This window comes from Typopeltis vanoorti, chromosome 24 (assembly GCF_054136105.1).
Source record: "Typopeltis vanoorti isolate ZY-2024b chromosome 24, IOZ_Tvanoo_1.0, whole genome shotgun sequence".
Taxonomy (NCBI): domain Eukaryota; kingdom Metazoa; phylum Arthropoda; class Arachnida; order Uropygi; family Thelyphonidae; genus Typopeltis; species Typopeltis vanoorti.
The window spans coordinates 79051562-79076576 of record NC_143572.1 but is presented as its reverse complement, the minus strand read 5'-3'; the positions used below and the strand labels follow the sequence as shown (position 1 = coordinate 79076576).

The window sequence follows — 25015 nt, the reverse complement described above, 5'->3', positions numbered from 1 at the left end:
TTAACAAAAATTTTATTCATCCAAAAGTTCACTGAAGTCCTCTTTGATATTTATGAAAAATTATAAAATGCGCAGAGAGAAGTTGTGCACTCTCCTAAATTAGCTGCTGCTGTCTGTCCACGTTCTTACCTAGTCTGACGGTCTTTAAAGAAGTGAACTTCAAAGGACGAGCGGTTGGGTGGCTACACTTTGAAAAGGTTGGGCGAAAAGTTATCATGGTACTAGTTAAAAGATTAATTGAGGATGCCGCAGATATGTGCAAAATGTACACGACTGTTCTCACAGGAGGACAGAAAAAAAATCATTAGAGTGGTCTGAAATATTTTTCATCTGCCTAGTGGCTCGTACGAGAAATGCCAAGCTCTTCGAAAATTTCTTTCAAACAGATTTTTGTTCTCTTTTGATCTTCGAGTACGAAGCTTTCGATTTTATTTAAACAATCCATGAATCGACCCAGGGCATCTGCCAGGTTAGATTGCGCCCTGAGGCAAACAATAAAATATCGCCACTGATTGATTATAAGACGAAAATATAAGAAAATCTCCAATTGCTATTTTGTTTTTATTATAAGAGAAACATTAATACAAAACGATTACATAATAATATTAATTGAATGTTTGCAATACGGGGTTATCACAGAATAAAACTGTCTATAAAAACTCTTCTAAATAACTGCCTTCCGTACTTTCTACGCTAACAGAAATTATTAGCGTAGCGACAGCGCCTACCGCAATTAGGCTGAACGATTGCCCATATTAAGCCGTGCCATGAGACAGGCTGCCTCTATGCTAGACATTGTCGCAGGTACTGAACCGACCAATACCATTCAAAAAAGAAAATAGCCAGTAGTCGGTCAGTGAAACAACGCATCCTTTCCTTCAAGAGGATCTTATTTCGAAGTTGGCAGCAAAAATTAAGAAAAAAATGGAACCCGTGAAGTGACTTCGGAAAATGCCTGGTAGGTGTCAGCAGGTTTCCGATACAGCATCGTTCTTCAACGTATAGCACTAAACGGTGTCTACAAGAGTTCAATTTTTGCGTGACATTAAAGTCCATTCTCTTCGCACTGAAATTCTGATAAATTTACGATGACTTTTCCTTCAGTCCTCGTATGATATTTTTAAAACTCAAGTAACACTTGGAAAAGCAGTGCTTCTCATTAATGTACTACTTATTTTCCGCAAAAAAATAAAAATAAAGTCCATTCACAAGAAATACTTTTAAGTCGTGCTTAACGGACTTGCATAAATAAAAAGTAATTGTTCATATTTGACAAGGATCCACACACATCCACCCACCGCTCATAAGCTGTGTTGAATTCTTGAGTGGGTCATCAGGTGTTCCTTTCGCGAGAATGTTTTCCCACACGTTGGACAAGTGAAAGGTTTTTGAACAGATGTACTCTTAGATGTCTTCTCAGACTCGAACTGTATGAAAACTTTTTGTGGCAAATTTCACATGAAAAAGGTTTCTCTACGGTGTGAACTCTTTCAGTATTTTCTGGCCATACGAGTCGAAGAATATCTTGTGACAGATTTTGCATGCAAAGGAGTAATGTGTTGTTTGACTTTTCATGTGTTTTTTAATACAGTCTGATTGGGGAAATTGTTTGTCAAGTACTTTACACGAAAAAAAGTTTCTCTTCAGTTAGATGGTGGCGTGTTTGGTGTCATTTATTGTAGCTTAGATTGGAAAACGTAGAGCTACGAATAAACTGTGCTGTGCCTTTTCATATGAATTTTAAGATAGCCTAATTGATAAAATTGTTTGCCACATATTTTACATGAAAAAAGCTTTTCTTCAGTCAGACTACGGCATTTTAGGGAACTGTAAGCCGAAAACGTAGAGATACAGACGTCAGAACTGAAAGGATTCTTATAATTATGAACTCTTAGATAACTTTCGGAACTCGAACTGGCTGAAAACAACTTGTTAATTTCGCGTGGAAACGTTTTCTCTAAGGTGTGAACTCTTTCGTGTCTTTTCCGATTAGACGAGACGAAGAATTTCTTGTGATAGATTTCGCAGGCACGTGAATAATCTCCTGTGCCTTGTCGTGTATTTTTTTAGACAGCCTGGTTCCGAAAATTGTTTCGCACATATTTTACACGAAAAAAGCTTTCCGTCAGTCAGACAGATTATGGCGTTTTTGGTGCTTTTTAAAGGAGCTTAGAGTTGAAAACAAAGAGCTGCAGACATGACAAGTGAAAGGTTTCTCATTAGTATGAACTCTCAGATGTGTTTTCAGAGTCGAACTGTGTGAAAACCTCTTGTTGCAAATTTCACATGGAAAAGGTTTCTCTCCGGTGTGAACTCTTTCGTGTCTTTTAAGGTCATACGAGGAGAAGAATTTCTTGTGACAGATTTCACATGCAAATGAATAATCCGTAGTGTGCCTTTTCATGTGATTTTTAAGACATTGTGATTCAGAAAATCGTTTGTCACATATTTCACACGAAAAAAGCCTTTCTTCAGTCAGACTGTGGCGTTTTTGGAGCTTTCTAAGGGAGTTGAGAGTTGAAAACATAGAACTACCCACGTCACAAGTCAAAGGTCTCTCATCAGTATGTGTTCTAAGATGTCGATTCAGGTTCGACCTATCTGAAAACCTCTTGTTGCAAATTTCACATTTAAACGGTTTATCTCCGGAATGAACTCTTTCGTGCCTTGTCAGCTGAGACGAGTAGAAGAATTTCTTGTGGCAAATTTTGCATGGAAAGGAGCAATCTGTGGTGTGTCTTTGCATGTGTTTTTTAAGATATCCTGATTCAGAAAAGTGTTTATCACATACTTCACACGAAAAATGTTTCTCTTCGGTTAGATGATGGCGTTTTTGGTGCCTTTTAAGGGAGCTTAGAGTAGAAAAAGTACTGCTACACACGTGACAAGTATAAGGTTTCTCACCAGTATGTATTCTTAGATGTTTTTTCAAATTGGGACTCTCTGAAAAAGTCTTGTTGCAAATTTCGCATGAAAATGGTTTTTCTCTGGTGTGAACTCTTTCGTGTCTTTTCAGCTCATATGAATAGAAGAATTTCTTCGGACAGATTTCACATGCAAAGGAGTAATCTCTGGTGTGCCGTATCATGTGTTTTTTAAGATAGTCTGATTCAAAAAATTGTTTGCCACATATTTTACACAAAGAATGGTTTTCTTCAGTCGGTTGATGCAGTTTCTGTTGATTTTTAAGGGACTGTAGACGTGAAAACATTGAGCCACACACCTGACACGTGAAAGATTTGTGTGAGATCCGAGATGTAACTTAAGGCATTTTCTATAGCCATCTGATTTCCTACAAATTTCACACTCATACGGGCTTCTCTTTTTCCGTGAACCACTCTGTGTGAAGAAAGACTTTCTTTTGAGGAAAAAGGCTTCATCACATATTTCACATGTGAAAGTTTTCTTCAAGTGTACACTAAGTGGCGTTTTAGTGTCTGAGAGAGACAGACAATGTCTTTTGGCATATTTGGAATTGAAAAGGTGTTTTCTTGCATTTTTCGCACTTGATTTCCGATGCGTGAAGCACAAGTTTGTGTATCTTCAAATAATATAAACTGGAAAACCGCCTGTCGCATATTTCACAAGTCAAGTTTATCACTACAGTGAACTGTAGCCTTGTGCCTCTTCAGTGTGTAAGCGAGTAAGAAAGGTCTTATTGCAATTTTCACAATGAAATAACTTGTCACTACAGCGTTTTCAGATGCTGTCGAAGATTTGCTGAATGAAATATATTCTGGCATGTCCTATATAGAAGAAATGTGTTTCTTCTTCTTCCAAGTGCAGTTTCTGGTGCTTCTTTAGGCTGTTACGGCAATGAAAGTTTTTATCTCATCTTTCGCAATGACGGCTTACAAGTGGAGTCGGTTGTTATTTGACTGCTATGAATTGTCTCGTTCATTTTAAGTTGATCTGATCGCTTAAAGGCTTTGAGGCATACTTTGCACATAAAGTTTTTTTTTTTTTTTTATCCCACTAATTATTGTGCATGTTCCGATGTCGGTTTAGATTACTCTGATATACAAAGTGCGTTTAGCATGACTCACATGCGAAATACTTCATTATGTTTTCATCTCAATTAAGATATTTCACTAGGAAATGTGATTGAGCCCTGTTCACTGTTGCTGGAGGGGAATTAGTCATCCTTTTTGAATTTAGATCGTCAATTCCATTGTCATTTTGATGATTTTCCCTTACGCCACTAGAAGTGCAACCTCTTCGGAATTATTCGATTTTTATCTCGCTAATCCAGCATGAAATGTTTCCCACATGTTAACAGTTTTCATAAATTATTGCTTGTCTTTTGGTTTTAATGCTTCAGTAGGCTCATGGCAGCATTCATAATCTGTAAAAAAACGAAGTAATTAATGCTAAATTAAAACTCCATTTAGTAAATAAAACATTCTCAACATCTTAACTATTATTCTAAATAATAGTTAATATTTTCAATATGAACTATTATTTAATACAAATTAATATATGAATTTTAATCTAGAAATTTAATATTTTTAATGAACAGTGGAAACAAAAATAACGTGAAAACTTGCAATGGAAGTTTTAACAGTGAATATTATCGCTGTTTAAAGTGATGATTGTGCTAACAAACCTGATTTCGTTTGCCAAAGGCATGACAATACAATAAGCTACGAGGAGAGACTTTGAGTCGTATTATAATCGGAAGTTGATATACTCAGGAATAACATTAAATATGACGTTAGATATAAACGTGGCCTTTAAATTTATCCTATTTCTGTCTTTTCTCTTTAAAAGTTTTATAACATCATCCGCTTAATGTGAAATCTTCCTGTAAGAATGAATATTTCGGCTGTCCTCTTCTTTCTTTCTCTGCCCCCCCCCCCTTCTAACACGTTTATAATCCATTCATTGTCTCATGTATGTTAGGAGATGATCTTGAATTCTCGACTGTTTTATTTCTTACAAGACTTATTCGTTAGTTTTTTGTCTCCATGCCAATACTAATCTTACTTTTAACTAATCTTTTTTTTCCCCTTCAATACTTCTTACGGCATAGTAAGTTTTCTTCGTGTTTTCACCATACACCTTGGATAATTCCTTTGATATGACTTATTTTACTTGATCATTTCCCCCTCAAATTACAATTTTATCTTCAATTTTTTTTTTTTTGACACTGTCACCATTATTTTAGTTTTTGTTTCATTTATTTTTAGTCAATGATCAGACAAAACCTCATCCATTCTATTTAATGGTTACTATTGACAATAAATGTATCATTTTTCAAAATTCCAAAATGCATGACACTTATATATGACAATCCCCTACCTGTTGAATGTCACAGCACAACCAAGCGCCAGAACGGATAATCCATATTTTTTGAATTAATCCAATTTTTAACAGGGACTCTTTCCTTTCCAACTGTCCATTTTTTAACATGGAAGTCTATGGGCGACCGCTGTGCACGTCGTGATGCGTTAGCAGGCGCCTCCTCCTCGAACGGAAGTGACGTCACCGGAAGGGGGGGATGAAGCGGATGGTACATCAGGCAGACGTCACAATGACGCACCGATGGGTAGAGGAGGAAAGCTTCTCGCTAGTGGAATAATTGCGCCCGCCGATTTTGAAACGAACATTCCTTTACCAGAGGAACTGAAGTTACTTAGGATATAAAGAAAACAGCTATAACACAAATAACAAGCACTTTTCCTGGATGTCACCACAGATGAAACCTGTTAGAGAAGCTGACGTATCTTTCGTAATATTACGGGCGCTGGAAGGGCATATGCGGTGGAACTAAATATATCCCATGCAGGATGCAATGTTGTCGGTTGAATAGTAGTCGATAACACTTAACAAGTACAAGCAGCACTGAGGAGAATATAAATAAAGCATACAAGAAATGAAGTAAAAATGAGTTGGGTATTCGTTTCGTGTTTGTTATCACCACACAAACGCTATCATGACTCCATATTTTTGGCTACTGTTAGGGTTCCGTCACTGGCGGGAAAATGCAGCCGAACATGGTATCCGCCATACGCAGACAACGTTGGTGCGATTGCTGGATGTCTAGGTTTGTATGGTATCGTCGGTTTCCATACAATGCACAATTCCTAAATACATACATACAGATCCAAACATAACCAATACAAGCAGCACATACTAAGTAAGAGAGGACAAAGTTAGATTTTTTTTACAAAACGAATGTGAACATATCACGAAAAGAAACTAACTCCCTGCAGCAGGAAACCACCACGTGGATGAAGATGGCCAGTAAATACAATACCTGTGTTAAGATGGCGCTTTTGGTCATCGTTATCGCGGGCGATTTATATAGCACCATTTACAGAGCGATGAACATGATATATTGTTAATATCACATTTTAATCTACGAAGTGCTTATTTAATAGTTACATTTGAAATTGGGAATTCGTGCATTAAATATGTCTGTGATCGTTCTTCTACACACACATATACATACATATATACTGTATATACTTTATAATATAAAATGATAATTAAAATAAAGTGATATTACATCCCATTTTGTTCCGCTACAAAACTTAGATGTTAAACTTAAATATTAAAATTTAAAAACATAATCACTAATAACTAAAAATAATAACTATCCAGGTTTGCTGGACGTGTATATACGTCCTATGCTTTCTTTTTTATTCTTCTCTCTGTGAGGAGTAAAGATTTTCTATGTGCCCCCAATAGAGAGTGAGGCCCCCAGCTTGCGCATCATGCGCGTAATGGTAAATGCGGCCCTGAATATATATAACGATCTTCTATGTATATATATATAGAACGATGATACGAAATACTAGACAATAATGTTCTCAGCTGGTGGTAAAGGATAAAAGCTTAGATTACTCTCAATGCTATTGAGAAAGAATGGTTGTATTCCTTCAGAAGTCGCATTAAACAGCCTCAATCAGTTTCGAATTAATTCATCTATATTGATTGTAGATGCAATTTCATGCTCTATAGATATTATTAGACAAGTGAGTCGTTCCTGAGCCATCGTAGAGCGAGTGTAATTTGTTTAAAGTTTTAATTTTGAGTAACTAGGGGGGGGGGATTCAAATACTCTGTTTATGTGATAGAAACTGCTCTTACCCAACTAATTAATACAAATAGCAGCAGCACACAAAAAACCTGTTGTCTCTGGATTAATAAGTCGCTCAGTGTTTGGTCAACCCAAGTCAAACATTTACGAAGAGAAAATTTCTAGAGGAGATTAGAATTTAGTAATACTGATAAGAACAATAGTCTAAAGGTCCAGGTAGTCCAGAAGTGAAAACCATATATGACAAAATGAAACTAGTTTATTTAAGTAAAAACACAAAATAAATACAACCAATATATTTTAGAGTTCATAATTAAAAGGACTAATAATAGATTTCTACAGATGCGTCTCATCTTGTTTTGGTATTAAAGTTATTCTGAAGCATTATGAATTTTACTATTTTATTATTATGCCGCTAATATTTCTTCAAATGAGTCACTTTTTACAACCAAACTGGCTATGTTAAAATCCCTTTGACCTAATTAAAACGTAGAATGCTGTTGAAACTTCATCAGTATTTTATCTGTTCAACTGCAATCTCCCCCCACCCTCCGCCGTTAACGGATTATTGTCTTTATGTGCACTGTGTTACTTGGAATTTCTTTACTGCCCTACGATATTTGACATTTTTTGCTGCACAATTTGTTGTCTCTTCCCAAAATAAAAACGAATTTCACATGTGCAAAAATAAATAATCAAAATGTTTGTTTGCATTGGAAAGATTATGTCAAATATAATTTTTAAATAACATTTATTGCAATAAATATTACATTTTGCTTTCTTTCCTTACAAAATAAGATTATATGGGTCTCACATTTCAATTTCAGGAACGATTTTTTTTTATGAACAATAAATGGTGTTAAACTGCAATACTCGAGGTTTCCGATTGCGAGCCTTTTTAATATCAAAAATTTATCCAATGGTATTTTATTCACAGACTCTTCGCTTTTGTCTTTTGCTTAAAACTGCAAGATTTTTTTAAATATTTTTTTTAGGATCCGCATTACTATAATATAATAACCAGTGTAACCACTGTATATATGCTGAAAATATAATACATGGAATAGAAAACCAAAAATAATATATGCGGGAATAAAGGGCGTTAGCTGATTCCCCCCCCCCCTCACTAACACAATGGACACGACTACTTCAAATATCTTATTAGCAGGGATGCAATGTGCCTTTATTTTTCGGAAACGAAAATCGCAAGTGCGGCAAGCTTTTTTCACCCTGGCCGCGTATGGTGACATATACCGTAAAAAGCAAACAATTGACAATTGACATTTATGTCTTTAGGGGTGAAGCAAGATGCTTTTCATATTCCCCGCTATCTGTTGTGGTTGCAGTGAAGGTAAAATTTATGAGCAGAATGCTCGCCCTGATTGGGCATGGAGATTATGCATCACTAAAGGAGGCCAATATAGCTTTTGGTCTTCTGTATTTGAATATGTCCGTTGGATCGTATGCTGTAGCTTGTTGAACCAAATCGTTGGGATGTGTGGACGTCTTTAGGAAAAACTTGGTGGCTAAGGATCGTAGAAAAGAGAAGATATAGGGAATATTTGTGTCTCTGTGGAGTTGAATGTTTCTAACATACCACGGAGCATTCAAAATCATTCTCAGGCACTTGTTCTGCACTCGCTGTATTTTGATGATGTTAGCATTAGAGGTGTGGCTCCAGGCCGGAGAGGCATAGGTGATTATAGGACGAATCGTCAACTGGTATAGCTGCAATTTGATTCTGTTGCTGAGCTTGCTATTTCTATTAATTAGCGGATAGATCTGTGCTATGACTTTAGATGCCTTTGTGCATGCAGACTTGGTGTGTTGATTGAAAGATAGCTTTTTGTCGAGAATTACACCCAGGTAATTTGTTTCTGACTGCCAGGGAATTTTAATATTGAATAGTAACAAATCTCCTACAGGAGACATTGGCCTTTTTGAGAAAAGAACGGCTGAGCTTTTCTGGGGGTTGACTTCCAATCTCCATTTAGAGAACCAACCCTCCAGCTTTAGAATGTTTTCTTGAAGCTTTCTGGTAATGAAAAGGGGTCTGAGAGATCTGGTTAGTATTGCCGTATCGTCTGCATATAGGGCCAAAATGAAGTCATCGGATTGTGTGGGATGTCTGACATGTATACAGAGAACAGCAATGGAGCCAGCAGAGATCCCTGCGGCACTCCAGCAAAGATGTGGCGCTGGGAGGATGTAGAACCGTTGATTTTTACTTGCATTGATCTATTTTGAAGATATTAGTGGATTAAATGAACCATTTTAGGTGAGATGCCGGCTGAGATAAGCTTGTGCAGGAGTCCAAAATGCCAGATTTTGTCAAATGCTTTGGATAAATCTAGGAAAACAGCACCTGTGCACTGGCGCCAGTTGTAGCTGGTTGTGATGTATTCAACAATTCTGTGGATTTGCTGGGTAGTACTATGGTGTTGCCTAAAACCAAACTGTTCTTTTGGAAGGATGTTTAGGTCATTTATTGAGGTTTGAAGTCGTGAGAGGATGACCTTCTCTGCAACCTTACCCAGATTTGAGATGAGACTGATTGGACGATAATTTTGGGGTAGGTGTGAGTCTTTGCCTGGCTTATGTATGGGAATTACGTCAGCCAGTTTCCAGGTGGAAGGAAAATAGTGAAATCTTAAAATTGCATTTATTATACTGGTCAGGTACACTACTGCCCTCCGGGGCAGAAGTTTAATCACACGATTAGTAATGCCGTCTGGTCCAGGAGCTTTTTTGTTAGCAAACATGCCGCGTGTGCTCGGCCGCATATGCACCCAAGCGACCGATCGTAACCACAGCCACATAAGGAAACCACGGCCGCTATGCTAGCCGGCGACGGAGAGAGAGATACGAGCGTCACCTGACGTCAATCTGATGTAACTTCCGCTTCATCCCCTTCCGGTGACGTCATTTCCGGTAGAGAAAAAGGACGAGGTACCCGCTCACGTATTAATGCGTCCGCTGCGGTCTCCCATAGGGATACATTTGATTCGCGATTCTGATATTTGATATAAAATGTGATTTAATGAACTCAACAAATATTTTTACTGACAGTGAATAGTCCTACTGGTATAGTCAACCGGTTTGGTTCTTGTATAGGCTCATAAAAACTAATTCAGTAGGTAAGTTAACCTTTTTTCCGAAGCAACGGCGATACGCTAGGCCTACTGCCATCAGCATCGCCATTGTTTCACTGCATCAGTTATTATTTTAGAAACTACCTATTATCACAATACGGTAGATAGAAATGGAAAGCATGTCCTGTTCTCCAGAACAAAACGTGGGTCCAACCACAGACCTGCCGTACGAGGAACTCACCTTCAAACAGCTCCTGGCTATTTTCAAGCATATTGGAAATCTGCTACACACAAAATGGCCAGGTAAGGTAGTAGTTCATGAAATCCAAGAAGTTGATACGGACGACGTTCAACTTCTTGAACTACTCCAAGACAACGCTACTGAAAAAACCACACCGGCTGAAGATCATTCCCGTACTGACCACACTGATTTCCAGGAGGTTCGCGCAAGCAAAAAGCGCAAACCTGTGACCTCCAAAACACCAATTATAGATGTCATGGAAGAAGATGGCTCTACCCCAGACTCACCTACCTCCGCAAGGGAAAAGATCCCCCCGATTATCCTGCGTGAGAAGAACAAATGGATGACTAAAGAGCATAATGAACAACCTAAAGATCTCATATAACAATGCAAAGAATATCACAGATGGTGTAAAAATTCACCCTAAAACTGTCACAGACTATCGTAGGTTAACAGCAGAACTAAATTCCAGAGGAATTCAGTACCATACTTTCTCACTCGGTTCGGAAAAAAATCTCAAGGTTGTGATTAGAGGCGTGCCTGAGGATGTCTCCACCGACGAAATCATCACAGACCTGCACTCAAGTGATTTACCACCAATCAAGGTCAGCAGGATGACCAGGAGGGACAAGACTCCAATGCCATTAGTGCTGATCGAGATCAGTCAAACCTATAAATACATATATGAATTGACAACCATCTGTGGATTGAAAATCTCGGTAGAACCGTTAAGGAAGAGAGCTTCTACTGGGCAATGCCATAGATGTCAAAAGTTTGGGCATGCCCAGAAAATGTGTAGGGCCGAATTTAAATGTTTGAAGTGTGAGGTTGGTCACCCAACCAACACCTGTTCTAAATCAAAATCTACCCCGGCTAAATGTGCCAATTGTGGCGGTCCTCACACATCCAACTACAGAGGATGTTTGTACAATCCACGTAGCAGGAAATCTGAAGAGGGACCATTCTCTCCTTCCATCAGCTCGCCTACATCTGCGGCTACTTCACAGCCTCCTAAAGTACAGAATAAAAACTCAGAAGCCCATCTGTTGAAAACTGAGATCCCTCAAAATACGACTCTAAGCTGGCAGCCCAGGACATATGCGGATGTAACCCGCCCTAAACAGACATCCCTAGAACAGTCAACATCACGCCCAAATTTGACAGCTATCATTGCCGCATCCCTGGCAAATATGCTATTAGATTTCAGCAGATCAAATCCTTCACAAAGTTCTACTAACAGATTTCTAAAAGATACTCAAGTCATCATTTCAGCGCTCACTAATGAACGGTAAAAAATTAAAACCGGAAGCCCTAGAGATAATAGCCTGGAATGCAAACGGCTTAAGAAATAAGATCCTAGAACTCCAAAATTTTGCCCACAGACATCGGCCAGATCTTCTACTAATAAATGAAACGCATCTAAGACCAGCAGACAATCCCAAAATCTATGGATATCAGTCGTATAGAACTGACAGATCAACCCACAGAGGTGGAGGCACGGCAATTTTCATCAAAAATTTTATCTCTCATCACTCCATAAACATTCCTACTACCTCCAATCTTGAGATCACGGGTATCGAGATTCTCACGAGCTCAGTAGGCAAATTAAAAATTTTTGCAGCATACCATCCACCACAAAAAGCACTACTACCTTCTGATTTGAACGCCATATTTGACACTGGAGAGCCTACCATTGTGGCAGGTGATTTAAATGCCAAGCATTCTACCTGGAATAGCCACTCCACTAACAAAAATGGACAGATACTACAGAACTATGCTGATTTCAACAACCTTCACGTAATAGGCCCTGCTGATCCCACCCATCACAACACCTATGGTAGGGCCGATGTATTGGACATAGCCATACTGCAGCACATCAGACTCCAATACAATCTAATAACAATCAATGATTTATCATCAGATCATAATCCAATACGGTTAAAATTAGGAAATCTTGAAAAATCAGCCCCACCCCCTCACTCATTTATTCCTTGGGAAAGGCTCTCCAAGATGCTCCCGAAATATATTGGACCTGTTCCCATCATTAAATCAAAAGAGGAAATTGACATAGCTGTCAAAAATCTAACAGAACAGATTACAGCAGCCTGTACAGCAGTTACTACCCCTGCAACCACCCACAAGTCCAACCACCTGCCTGAAGATACTATGAATCTGATTAGGGAAAAAATAAGGCTAGAAAAAGATACCATAACACTAGGGCGCCACAAGATAAACGGATCTTAAATAGGTTAAATTCTGCAGTGAGAGATGCACTCGCAGCTCATAGAACTCAACTCTGGGAAGAAAAACTGACCTCCATCTCTGCTGACAGCCACTCTGTATGGAATCTTATCCAAAAGATCAAGAACAAAAATAAACCTCTTCCCCCTCTGCAAACAGATTCAGGTCTCATCCACACCAATGCTGATAAAGCTGAGGCAATAGCGAATCATCTTGAAAATCAATGCAAACCCGCATACGGTCACCTTGACATTAGTCATATCTACAAGATACACCGTAATGTCAGATATTCACTCAAGTCTGCTCCCACACATTCTACTCAAATCACACCCACCTCACCTGCTGAAATATATGCTATTATTCAGAAATTCAAAAATAAAAAGGCTCCTGGACCCGACAGCATCTCCAATAAAGTTATAAAACTTCTACCTCACAAAGCTATTGTTCATTTGGCAAACATAATCAACTCCATACTTCACTACAAGTATTTCCCTTCCTACTGAAAATTGCCGTACATTGTTCCAATTCATAAACCTGGAAAGGATCCCACTCTGCCACAGAATTACAGACGAATCAGTCTCATCTCTAATCTCGGAAAAATAGCTGAAAAGGTAATTCTTACTAGGCTTCAAGATTCTGTACTCCTGTTAAACATCCTGCCTGAGGAGCAGTTTGGTTTCAGACAGTTGCATAGTACCACACAACAAATACACAGATTGGTGGAACATATCATCACAGGTTTTAACTGGCGCCAATGCACTGGGGCTGTTTTCCTAGACTTAGCCAGTGCATTTGACAAGGTTTGGCATTATGGTTTACTATACAAGCTTATATCATCCGGTATCCCAATCGGAATCATTCAACTCTTAAAGACGTACCTCTGCGATAGGCGCATGCAAGTGAGACTAAGTGGAGTGGTGTCCTCACAGAAACACATCTTGGCTGGAGTTCCACAAGGGTCCTTACTAGCATCAATCCTATTCTCCTTATACCTGCATGATATACCACACAACCCACTATCTTCAATTAAAGCTCTTTACGCTGATGACACAGCGATATTGGCCAGATCATTAAAGCCTCACTTAGCCATCAAGAAACTGCAAGAAAACCTACTGCAAATAGAGCAATATTTTGCCAAATGGCGTCTCCAGGTGAATCCTCAGAAGAGCGTAGCTGTCTTATTCCCTAGAAGATCAGTGCTTCCCAAAGAAGATATTCTCCTCTTTAACACAAAAATTCAGTGGAAAACAGAGATCAAGTACCTTGGTGTAGTAATGGACAGTAAACTGACTTTCAACTCTCATATCAAGACTCTCTGTGCAAACACATCCAAAACCATAGCCCAGCTCTATCCGCTAATAAACAGAAACAGCAAACTGAGCACCAGAATCAAGCTTCTCATATACAAACTGATGGTTCGTCCAATACTCACTTATGCCTCACCGGCCTGGAGCCATACTTCAAACTCAAATATCATTAAATTACAATGCATTCAGAACAAGTGTCTTAGAATGATCCTGGGCGCTCCATGGTTCGTCCGAACTGTCCAACTGCACCGCGACACGGAGGTCCCCTATATTTACACCTTCATGCGGACTATAGCAACCAAATTCTTTTCAAAGGCAAGTGTGCATCCTAACAGACTGATCCAACTGGCTGCTGACTATGATGCAACGGACTATTCTAAGCACAAAAGACCTAAAGCCATCCTCAACCCCCTCACTGAGGATTAATCTCCTAGCCCAATCAGGGCGAGCAATATAGCTCATAAACTCTTTCTACTCACAGTCTCTGTTAAGATAGCCGGGAATATGAAAAGCTTTTGCTTCACCCGTTAAGCCAGTAATGTTACTAGTTACTAGTCTCCCATAGGCTACCATGTTAAAGAACCAGCCGTTTGAAAGGAAAGAGTCCGATTTTCGAAATGGATTAATTCCCAAACATGAAATGAGCCCCAATTTTAGTAAGTTGCGCTATTCTCACTGAAAGGTAACAAATTGCATGACATGCTAATATCGGAATTTAGATTCGATCCGATCTTTCTCACGTTTAGTCCAATAAAATTTGTTTAAAGTAACACAACTATTCAAATCCGGTAAGTACATAAATTTTTAACTGCTTTACATATCACTTTTGACAAAACAATTTCCATAATAATAATAACGGGCACATCGCAAGTGCCGACAATGAAAACAAAACTAATAAACATATTAACATAAAAAATACATAAAAATATTCAGAATTTTAATTATGATTATTTTTTCATCTTTCTCTGAAAAAAAATTTTTTTTTTGTAAAAAAAAAAAAATTTTAAACACTTAACCTATATCTAAACAAAACTTTTAAATGCTTATTCCTAGATCTTAAAAAATAACGTGATTCTTGCTCATTATTTACACTTTCGGAATAACTAGTTTCAGAATCATCTGATGCTAGAGATGATTCAGAATTTACATCTAATTTACTATGGTTACAAATTTCATTTCTATACCTTTCAAATATTTCATTTAAATTATGCCCTAAATCTCTACAGAATCATCACTATCAAAATCAAATTCTACAGGAGTCTGAGATTCTACAAGTTAAGATTCTTTATCCTTACTAACTAAATTAGAGGTATTTTCATATTTCTCTGGCTTACTTAACTCTATATTAACTAACCTATTTTCTGCTACTATTTCATCCATGTTAGAATCAATTTCATTATCATCACTCTTACATTGTACATTATCTGAATTATGTACCCTGAGAGTTCTAAAATTTCCTGCATTAGATTTTGTTTTACCCAAATTAAAATTTCTCCTTTGCTGTGTGTTTGAATTATGAGCTTTAAAACTATTCCCTTTCCCATTATTTGATTGTGAATGAGATGCACAATTAGTACTAGGAAAACAACGCTCATCTTTCACTATTTTATTCATGTTGTCTCCTAATGTAACTAAATTTCTACTTCTAAAAAGCACCTTTTTAACCTATCAGAGTGTACACTTAAAAATTTTACTAGGATTTTTGACATCTTGAATCCTAAAATTCACAGGAGAAAAATTATCTAAAATTCTATATGGGCCTAAAGCTTTCCTTCCTAATTTCCAACTCTTTTTATAATAGATTTATCATCTAACAATACTAAATCACCTGGTACAAATGACTTATACTTTTTAAAACGATTTATATACTGCCTAGTTTTCTGAGAACTTAATCTACTTATTTCACCTATTAATCTATGAGTAGTGGAAAATTTATCTACTACTGTTTCCAAATACTCATTTATGTCATTGTATCCTGTATTAGGAATGACTGAAACAAGTTCATTAGGAAAGATTGGATCAAAGCCATATAAAGCAAAAGATGGTTTTTCTTTGATAGTAGAATGAAAAGCAGATCTACATGCAAATAATGCTTGAGAAATATATGTGTCCCAATCATTCATTTTAGTGTTTACCAGATTGGAAAGTATTTGCTTTATATTTCTATTCAGCCTTTCACACATACCATTACACTGCAGGTGGTAAGGTGTTGTAAAAATCTTCTTAATGTTGAGTAATTTACATAACTGTAACAACAGTTCAGATGTGAAATTTGCTCCTTGATCTGAAAGTAAGGTCTAGGGTTTCCATATCTACAAATTATCATATTCAAAAACTTTCTTGCAATAGTCTTTGCAGTTTGATCCTTCATTGACACTGCTTCAGGAAATCTAGTTAGCATGTCTATGACTACTAGAATATACCTATTGCCATTTTTAGTAATTGGCAGTGAACCTACTACATCAATAGCAACAGCCTGAAAAGGTCTAGTTGGAATTGGAAATGATTATAATGGAGCTTTTCCACTGAAAGGGGATCTTATTTAGCACTTATGGCATGATTTGACATATGTGAGTATATCACTCTTCATACCTTTCCAGATGTAATGATCCTTTATTCTTTCCCAAGTTCTAGAAAATCCTTGGTGTCCTGCCAAGTCTGAATCATGGAAAGTGTACATGATCCAAGGAATCATTTGAGTTGGTGCCAATATTTTCACTTTCAACCTTCCATTTGTCTAGATAAGAGTAACCCATCTTTATCTAAATACAAGTTTTTCAGGTTTAAAAATGTATCAATTGAGTTTCACCCTTCAATACTGCTTCATGGATAGTTTTGAGTATGGGATCATCTTTCTGAGCTTGGACAATCTTATCTTTTTCCCAAATTTGTGACCTAGGCTCCTTATTCTTTAGAGTCTCAATATTGAACATTTGATCATTATCATTAGTGTCTTTAAAAACCTGCTCTAATTTTCCATTGTCACCTGATTTCCTGTCTAAACGGCATTCTAGTCCACACAAGGACACTGTATTATCAACAAAATTACATGCAAAACTATGATGTTTCAGAAAATCAATTCCAAATATTACTTGTACATTTGGATTTGAGGATTCTGGAAGGACTATTAATGAATGACAAACTTTCAATGGAAAACAAAGAATTGAAATAAAAACATTTATTTGCTTATCAGCTAAAATTTCTGATTCAAATATACCCTTTAATTTAATTGGACAACTTAAAACTGAAATATCATTTGGAATCAGAGATTTAATTTTGTTAAACAAGCTATAAGAAATGAGTGAGATATGTGCACCTGTGTCAAGTAAGATTTCACAAGGCACATCTTCAATAAATCCTTGTAGAACTGTCAAAGGATTACCTCTATTAGCATAAGGAGATAACGTTACATCAAACTCTCTTTTAAGGTTAGGGCTGTCCTTAGCTTTACCCATGTCTAATGAGTAGTTTGACGTTTCTGTCCTTAGCAGTATGATATTGGAATAATAATTATTTCCAGATTTTTCTTTATTCTCTGATTTCTTATGTTGAAAACAAGATTTATCTCTAACATAACAATCTTTAGCAAAATGACCTGGTTTATTACAGCTAAAGCATTTTGGAACATATTTCCTTTGAAATGTTCTATTCCTGTCAATACCATTAGATTCACAAGAAAAAGATTGATTATCTGTAAGATTTTTAGATATTGTTAAATCAGATATCATCTTAAACAGAAGTTCCTGTCCTTGTACTATTGGTCTCTGTTGTCTTTCTATTTCTTCACTCAGAAATGTTTTCAGTTCCTCTAATTTTCCCAAATCATTTAATTTTACCTTGGAATTAGATTCTGGAACATTTTCTGTTAGATTTACAGAAATTTCTTTAGACTGTTTCTTAGCACCTTTTAATTTTTGAACCTTTCCTTTTCTCACTTTATCTGTAGCCACTGTGTTAAGAGAATGAGTTTCATTTTACTGAGAAAAGTTCACCTGATTATTGTTTGAGGAATGAAATATATCTCTAAATCTCTCTTCTTTTTCTTTAACAAGTTCAAAACACTGTTCAAGATTTTTCTTGTATGCTGTTTCTTTCAAATTATCTTTAAGGCCGAGCCTAAATTGATTAAACAGCAACCATTCTAAAGAGGATTTCTCTTCAGATAAAACATTAAATTCATGAGCAATGCTCCAAAGTCTGTGATAGTATTCTGAAACAGACTCCCTATTACCTTGAATGCACTGTTGAATTTTCCAAATGTTAGGCCCTAATTCTCTTACACTTGAAAATTCTGATATTAGCAGACTTTTAAAAGTTGCATAACTGTCAGTGTCTCTTAGTAAAGGAGATGTGTTTAAGAATGTTTTGGCTTTGCCCAATAATTTACTGCGAAGTATAATCAACAATTGAAAATCTGACCATTATCCTAAATCTCTAATTTTTTCTGCATATCTGAAAAATGCTTCTACGCTTTCACTATTATCTCCTGAGAAAGAAGGTATTACTAAAGTTAGATTTATTAACCTAAAAAATTCCTCATCTTTAATTGAAGAAACTTCACAACTATAATTGCTATCTCCTGTAGCCATTTTACTTGAGTCAAAGTTTACTTTCTGGATTCTAAAATAGTTAAGTCATAACCAATCCTGTAGTCGACTGCACCATTGTTAATAATTGGTGGATTTTTATATTGAGATTATTCATAGATATTATCATATTATTAATCCTACCATAGAGGTGATCTCTGTTTCTAACAATTATTTTTTTTATTCAGAGTGTACCTATATGTTATTATATGCACAAGGGTTCACTCCAATTGGTGCAATGATCTTAACTCTTTCTTTCAGAATCCAACTAATCACTGACTCAAGACCAAAATACAAATTAAACATATTTAATAAAACAAAAATATATATACACTTGTTCATAGCCAATTTCTTTCTCTGTCAAGGCCCTTTTCAATAGATATATGACTCTATTTTACATTTTTACAGGATCCTTTCTCATCACTTATGTAACACAAATTAATTCTTCCTGCCTTAATTCTGTCTCTTTTCTTCAGTAGAAATAATAGTCAGATCTGGCGTCCTTAATACAGATGAAACTTCCTAATCAGAGTTTTCTCGAACATTCCTTTAGAACGTAAATCGCAAATTCTTCTTTTATTCACTAAATGCTTATTGACAGTCTTAACTCTTCCAATAAAAAAAACTTAGTTCTACGATTCCCTTTTCGGAATCTACTATAAATCTTTCAATTATTGTTTCCTCGAATATTTCGTTTAAAACGCATACAGCAATATTTTCCTTTTATTCATCAATACTTCTTCCACTTTGAAACTTAATAGGTCCACGATTCCTTTTTCGGAAAATACTATTAATTTTCTTCCAACTGTCACTTAAAAACTTAAGTTCCTTCGAACCTAAATATCAGCCGGCCTGTGTTCTAAATTCCTCCCGAACGCTATCTTGTTTACAGCCATTACTCAGATACCAAACGCTTTCCTTGTCAGCTCTCAATCACACATCCAACTTCTCGGCGAGCATGCGCACTCCGTGGCAAGCGAGAAACTAAGTACTGTATAATGGCTGACACTTTGTCTCCGTTAGCGACAAGAGAATGTCCTCACAAAACACAACTTTTGATCATTTTAAATTACAATAAAATGTTTAAAGTAACACAACTATTCAAATCCGGTAAGTACATAAATTTTAATTGTTTTACATATCACTTTTGACAAAACAATTTCCATAACGGGCACATCGCAAGTGCCGACAATGCGTGTTATGAAAACAAAACTAATAAACATAATAACATAAAAAATACGTAAAAATATTCAGAATTTTAATTATGATCATTTTTACACATGATTATATACAGGCGTTAGATTAAATCATAATCCAAAATATTTCCTAGGAATTAGCTATACTTATTCTTAGATGCAATCAGAAAATTCCAGACAGAACAAGTCTCTAAAAGATACTCAGGCTATTAATGTTCCTCTCACATGAATTTCTCAGTTCATTAACCTATCCTTATAACGTCACACAGTCAAAAAAAAACATTTTAACTCACATGGGCTGTCTTCTGTTTCTATATGAAAAAACTCCCTTAATCTCTAGAAGTCCCGTCTTATATTCCATCAGTTCCGAAACCCTGGGTTCAGTTTTCTAAACCACGTGCAACTCCTTGTGTGCACTGATGCGAACCACTTACGTTATCATGTGATTCCTGGTTCTGGAAATTTCGACAAGCCCTTTCTTCTCCGTCTTCCTGTTCTAATCTGATTGAGTCGGCCAGCAGAACATTCGTTTTAATCTTGCCGTCCCCTTTTTGCATTGACCTTGAGGTCATTAGGGTTGAAGTTGTAAACAAAATTTCAAACGGCTTTCCGACTGTAGGGCGTTTCTTTTGAACTTGACAATTTTACATCTTTTGTTTTAAAGAGATAGCTAATTCCCGTTGAGCTGTATACATGCTACATAGAATACTAAATATTAAGAGAAAAGACTATTTACAGGTGTTCTGGGTTCAGAACAACTGTAAAAAGTCGATGCGTTCGTTATACAAAATTTATTCTTGCATGGAATTAGGGAAGGTATCCTGCAGACGCGGCACAACAGTTATTACAAATTCAGCAGGTATTTCATCTGTTGTAGATTGATTTTCCAGACAGAAATTCATTGATAACGCTTTAAACTTTTGGTCATGTTTTCTCCGTCATAAGTCTTCAAGATATTATTTCCGTCTCTCTTACTGTTACAAATAAGTAACTTTCCTCTTTTTTTTATTTTAATATTCACCTTCTTTACTTTTTTTTGTTTCGGGACGAACTGGAGATGTGAGCAGGAATTATGGGGTATTTCTTATCAGCACGTTTTCACATTTTAGTTTATATATTTAACTTCTCTCTGTTTCTTTATCCAATTCTACTTCGCTTTTTTTTTTTTTTTTAAGTCTTCTTTAACCTTGCTTCATAGTCCTCGATTCGGCACAAAGTCATCGTGAAGGATCTCTATGTCTGTTTTCTTTACTGTTATCATGAAATCATCATTATCAACAAACAACTTAATATCCCTCATTAAATTACCTTCAGTATCATTAATGGAGAAATTAAACAAGAATGGACTGTCGTCTGGAATGCGGAAGAATTGAGCCTTGCGACACATCAGTGGTCACCAACTTAATCTTTGACTACACACCACCATACATTATTCTGATTTCTCTCTGTAAACCATCATCCTATCCGTTTTGCCAAACACCCAATCCATTCCCTGTACACAGACATAATGTCCTCTAAAAGGTTAATTTTCTGCATCTGGTATGGATTTTGCCTGTAAGTAATGGCAATACCTTGCCTTCCTTCCTTCCACTCTCCTGAAACTCTACCACATCTAACACGTGAGTTGCACATCATAGGCAAAGGAAACATGCGCTGATCCGATATCCCACCAGTTGCAAAATCTCAAGTGGTAGAATTTCACTTGAGATTTTGCAATATTGCATGCGCCTCCAGTTCGTCTGTTTCCAGCTCATAATTTCTCAAAGTTCACATCAATTGTGAACTGAGTTAGCTGCAATCTGACGAAAAACCTTTGCAAAATATTCACTCTCAAATGCAATTATTTCTTTGCATTCGGTTATCCTCGTACCAGCAGCATTACTTAAAGATATCTTTCCATAATCACTTTTCCTCTTACTCACTAGGAAGAGAAAGGTATACCTCATAATTTCTTTTGCATTCCTAACCAGGTTGGTAATCATTCTTGCCTGTACTTATTATCAACTATAAGTATTAGTCAAAGAACTGAAAATGCAAAGCTTAGTAAATGTCTCTCTAACTTGATATTCTATCTATTATTTATTTATTGTTGTATTTTATACAATTTCAATAGTAATGAATTAGGAAATTTTAATCTAATATATCGTGAGAATTTAAATCAAAATAATAAATAATGAGAAACATAAGTAAAAACTTAATCCTTCTGTATCAATATCTGTACATGGGCAGTATTCAGGATACCAGAATTATTGAATCGATGCTACAAATGGAATACTACTTCAGCAGTTTTCCCTTACTGCTGTGATTTATGTTGTTCCAGTCTGGTATTGACGAACACGTTCATGTTATCTGAGTATGATATAGATTAGATACTTGCAGGAGCTGGGTGTTCCCCGATGTCATTTTTATATCCCAGTGCTCCTGAAAAATACATTATCTAAATAGCTAGTTCCTCGTGATTAGAAAGTAATAAATTCACCCCCGATGTGAAACAAAAATGCAAACACACCTCTAGATGTCTAAAAAGAATCGCTAAATAATGCATGCAAGATAAAACCACAGACATATAATAACTACATTCAGAGAAATAAGAATATCTGAAAACGTCGTTCAGACTCAAAGGTATGAGAAAGAAATTTTCTAAAATCATATCGAATCATTCAGAGAAGAACGTCATAATAAAAAAGGAAATAATCTGACTAATTTATTGAAGCAGATGGTGCCATCCTAACTCCTCTATTACCCACTTCACTTTCTGCATGCCCTCTGCCAGCAATCATTATTGGTATACCCAACAACACCCATTGTTTAGGCAAAATGGAGGTTTTACGTAATGGTTTAAAGTCAATACTTAATGCTCCTGTCCAAGAAAATCTCCCTAGAAATAAATACATTATTTCAAATTATAAACAGCAATTTGATATTTCCAATGAAAATATTTCAGTTCTTCTTTAATTTTGTATTCAAAATAAAAATATCTGATTTTTGTCCTCTGAGAACTGAATTTTTCATCAAAACAGATTTTATTTAAAGAAAAAACTGATTTTTTGGGTTTTTTTTTCGTTTTGAAATATACAGATCAGGACTGCATTGTCCAATCAGATGATACGCAGGTACTCTGCTCATGAGCTGTAGAATGGCTACTGTCACTGATGTCTTCATCACCTTCGCTGCAGAGGCTTTCCTGAACTAGGATTTGGAGACATAAGAGTTCCTTCAAACGATGATGACTTTCTAGTGAGTTTCGTTTTGATTTGTCATCTGTTAGAAGAAAGCAACTGTGTTACTCTTAGCATATGCCAACCATGCATGCCGGTGCAGTATGCAACATGTAAAGTAAGAGATATGATGGTTTTTCTGAATACTTATTCGATAGTGATTTGCTTAATAATAAATGCATACTCTATTAAAACTGACTTTTAGTGTTGGTGAAGGGCTATTGTTAATTATTAAATCACAAGAATGGGATAACGATTACTGCTGAATAATAAATTCAGTATAATAAACTTTACTCAAATTTTAAAATGAAAAATATATGTTATTTGTATATGATTTGATTTTTTTAAAATAAAGATGCCATTTGATATTAATGGGAAGGTGAAATTTCATCAACAAGTATTAGAAACCACCTTAAATAGCATCATTTAAATCCATTCGTATTTTTCATAGAATAATTTTAAAATATTCTGCTAATTGTTATTCTTGCCTTGTGTTCTGTTATGATACTCCATTCCTGTCGTGCAAATGAAATAAAAGCCTTTTTCTGTTCCAAACATGCTGAGGATTAGTTCAATGACAATACATGTGCCACTTTGTTTTTCTGTTTAGTTCTGCTTGTTTTTGCGAATTGTACTTTTCCTTAAACTATTCATTTCACAAAAGAATCAAGAATAACTGATCAAGTAAATGAATGAAATGATTAAATATCCTCAATCTAGTTAATTCTTGTCATTTTATATTCTTGTGATATTGTATGAATATCATTGTAAAAAAAAACAGATCAATATGTTTTGTAAACGCATAATATATCCTCATAAATTTAGTAATAAAAGTATTGATTTTTTTTTTTTATAGACATCTAATGTAGATCCTTGTAATATAACATGTTGAAATGTCGCTTAACAAGATTATGGTATAAGTCAATACTTTTAAGATCAATAAAAAATTATATTATCATCATTATTATACAGGCATCTCCATGAAATCAGAAGACGCATTGCTGGAGTCCCAAACTATCCACATAATATCTATCATACCTCTTCTTGAACACATTGAGAGACGAAGCACTCACAATTAAGTCATGGAAAGCACTCCATTCAATCATAGCTCTCCAACAGAGGAGAGTGCTGTATGCTTAATTTCCAGGGATGACCTGATGGAAGAAAGTATTTCACCCACTGGTGAAATACTTCCCTTCATCAGTCTCATGAAAAACTTTTATAAGATTGATGAAGATGATATATATCAAATGAGATAAGTTTCTATCATATCCCCTCTTCTCTGCATATCGAACCAACCTCTATACTCTACAAACTATCAATGTAGAGAGCATTCCTTATAGTATAAGGATATGAGTGGTATAAGACTAATACCACTCACCAATTTCGTCACTCGCTCGGAATCTTTTCTTTCCCTTCCTCTCTCCAAGTAATCCAGGCTACCATACCTGAGCACAGTAATCCAGATGTGGAGTTATCAACTCCTTATCAAGAGAATAATAACTTCTTTATCTCTGCATGTTAGTTTGTTCTTCAATAACTAAGTAACACTATGAGCTAGCTTGGTCACATTAGCAGAATGCCCTCTGAACTTCAACTCCCTATCTACTAACACCCCCAAAGTCCCTGGTCTTATCAATCTCTTGGAGTACACTTCCATCAATGTGGACACAGCTTGTAATCTTTTAATCCCAAAATGCACAACTTAATACTTTTCCATATTGAATTGATATCCTTTATCTTTTTCGCATATTGCCAGCTTATTTAAATCCTCCTGCAAACTCTGCAGGTCAGCTTGATTAATGCTTCCCCCAACTTGTAATCATAATCACTCAACAGAATACCTTTCTTCAAATCATTTGCTCTATCATTTATGTACAAATAGAACAATAATATTTCCCCACAGAGGTTTGAAGCACACTGCTGGTTACCTTCTTCATCGTGTATTCTGCTTGTCCATACAGTACTTTTTCGTCACTGTAGATGAGACATTCTCGTATCGATATCACCAGTTTAATGTACATTTAATTTGTTCTAATTTGGTGACAGTGTGTCCTATCAAAAACATTATCAAAATCAAGCAGATTAT

General features: G+C 36.1%; 1 protein-coding gene across 1 annotated transcript; it reads right to left on the bottom strand.

The window, feature by feature from the left end:
• On the bottom strand, positions 1 to 20025 carry LOC150093431 (uncharacterized). Its single transcript, XM_090413571.1, has 2 exons — positions 20002 to 20025; positions 1 to 4345 (listed from the first exon to the last, which is right to left on the bottom strand). The coding sequence occupies exon 2, from the start codon at positions 3209 to 3211 to the stop codon at positions 2126 to 2128; it is 1086 nt and encodes a 361-aa protein (XP_090269697.1). The 5' UTR covers positions 3212 to 4345; positions 20002 to 20025; the 3' UTR covers positions 1 to 2125.
• Between the last annotated feature and the right edge of the window lie 4990 nt (positions 20026 to 25015).

Excerpts from the sequence above, each read along its gene's own strand:
- LOC150093431 (XM_090413571.1), bottom strand. The coding sequence starts at position 3,211 with ATGTTTTCACGTCTACAGTCCCTTAAAAATCAACAGAAACTGCATCAA.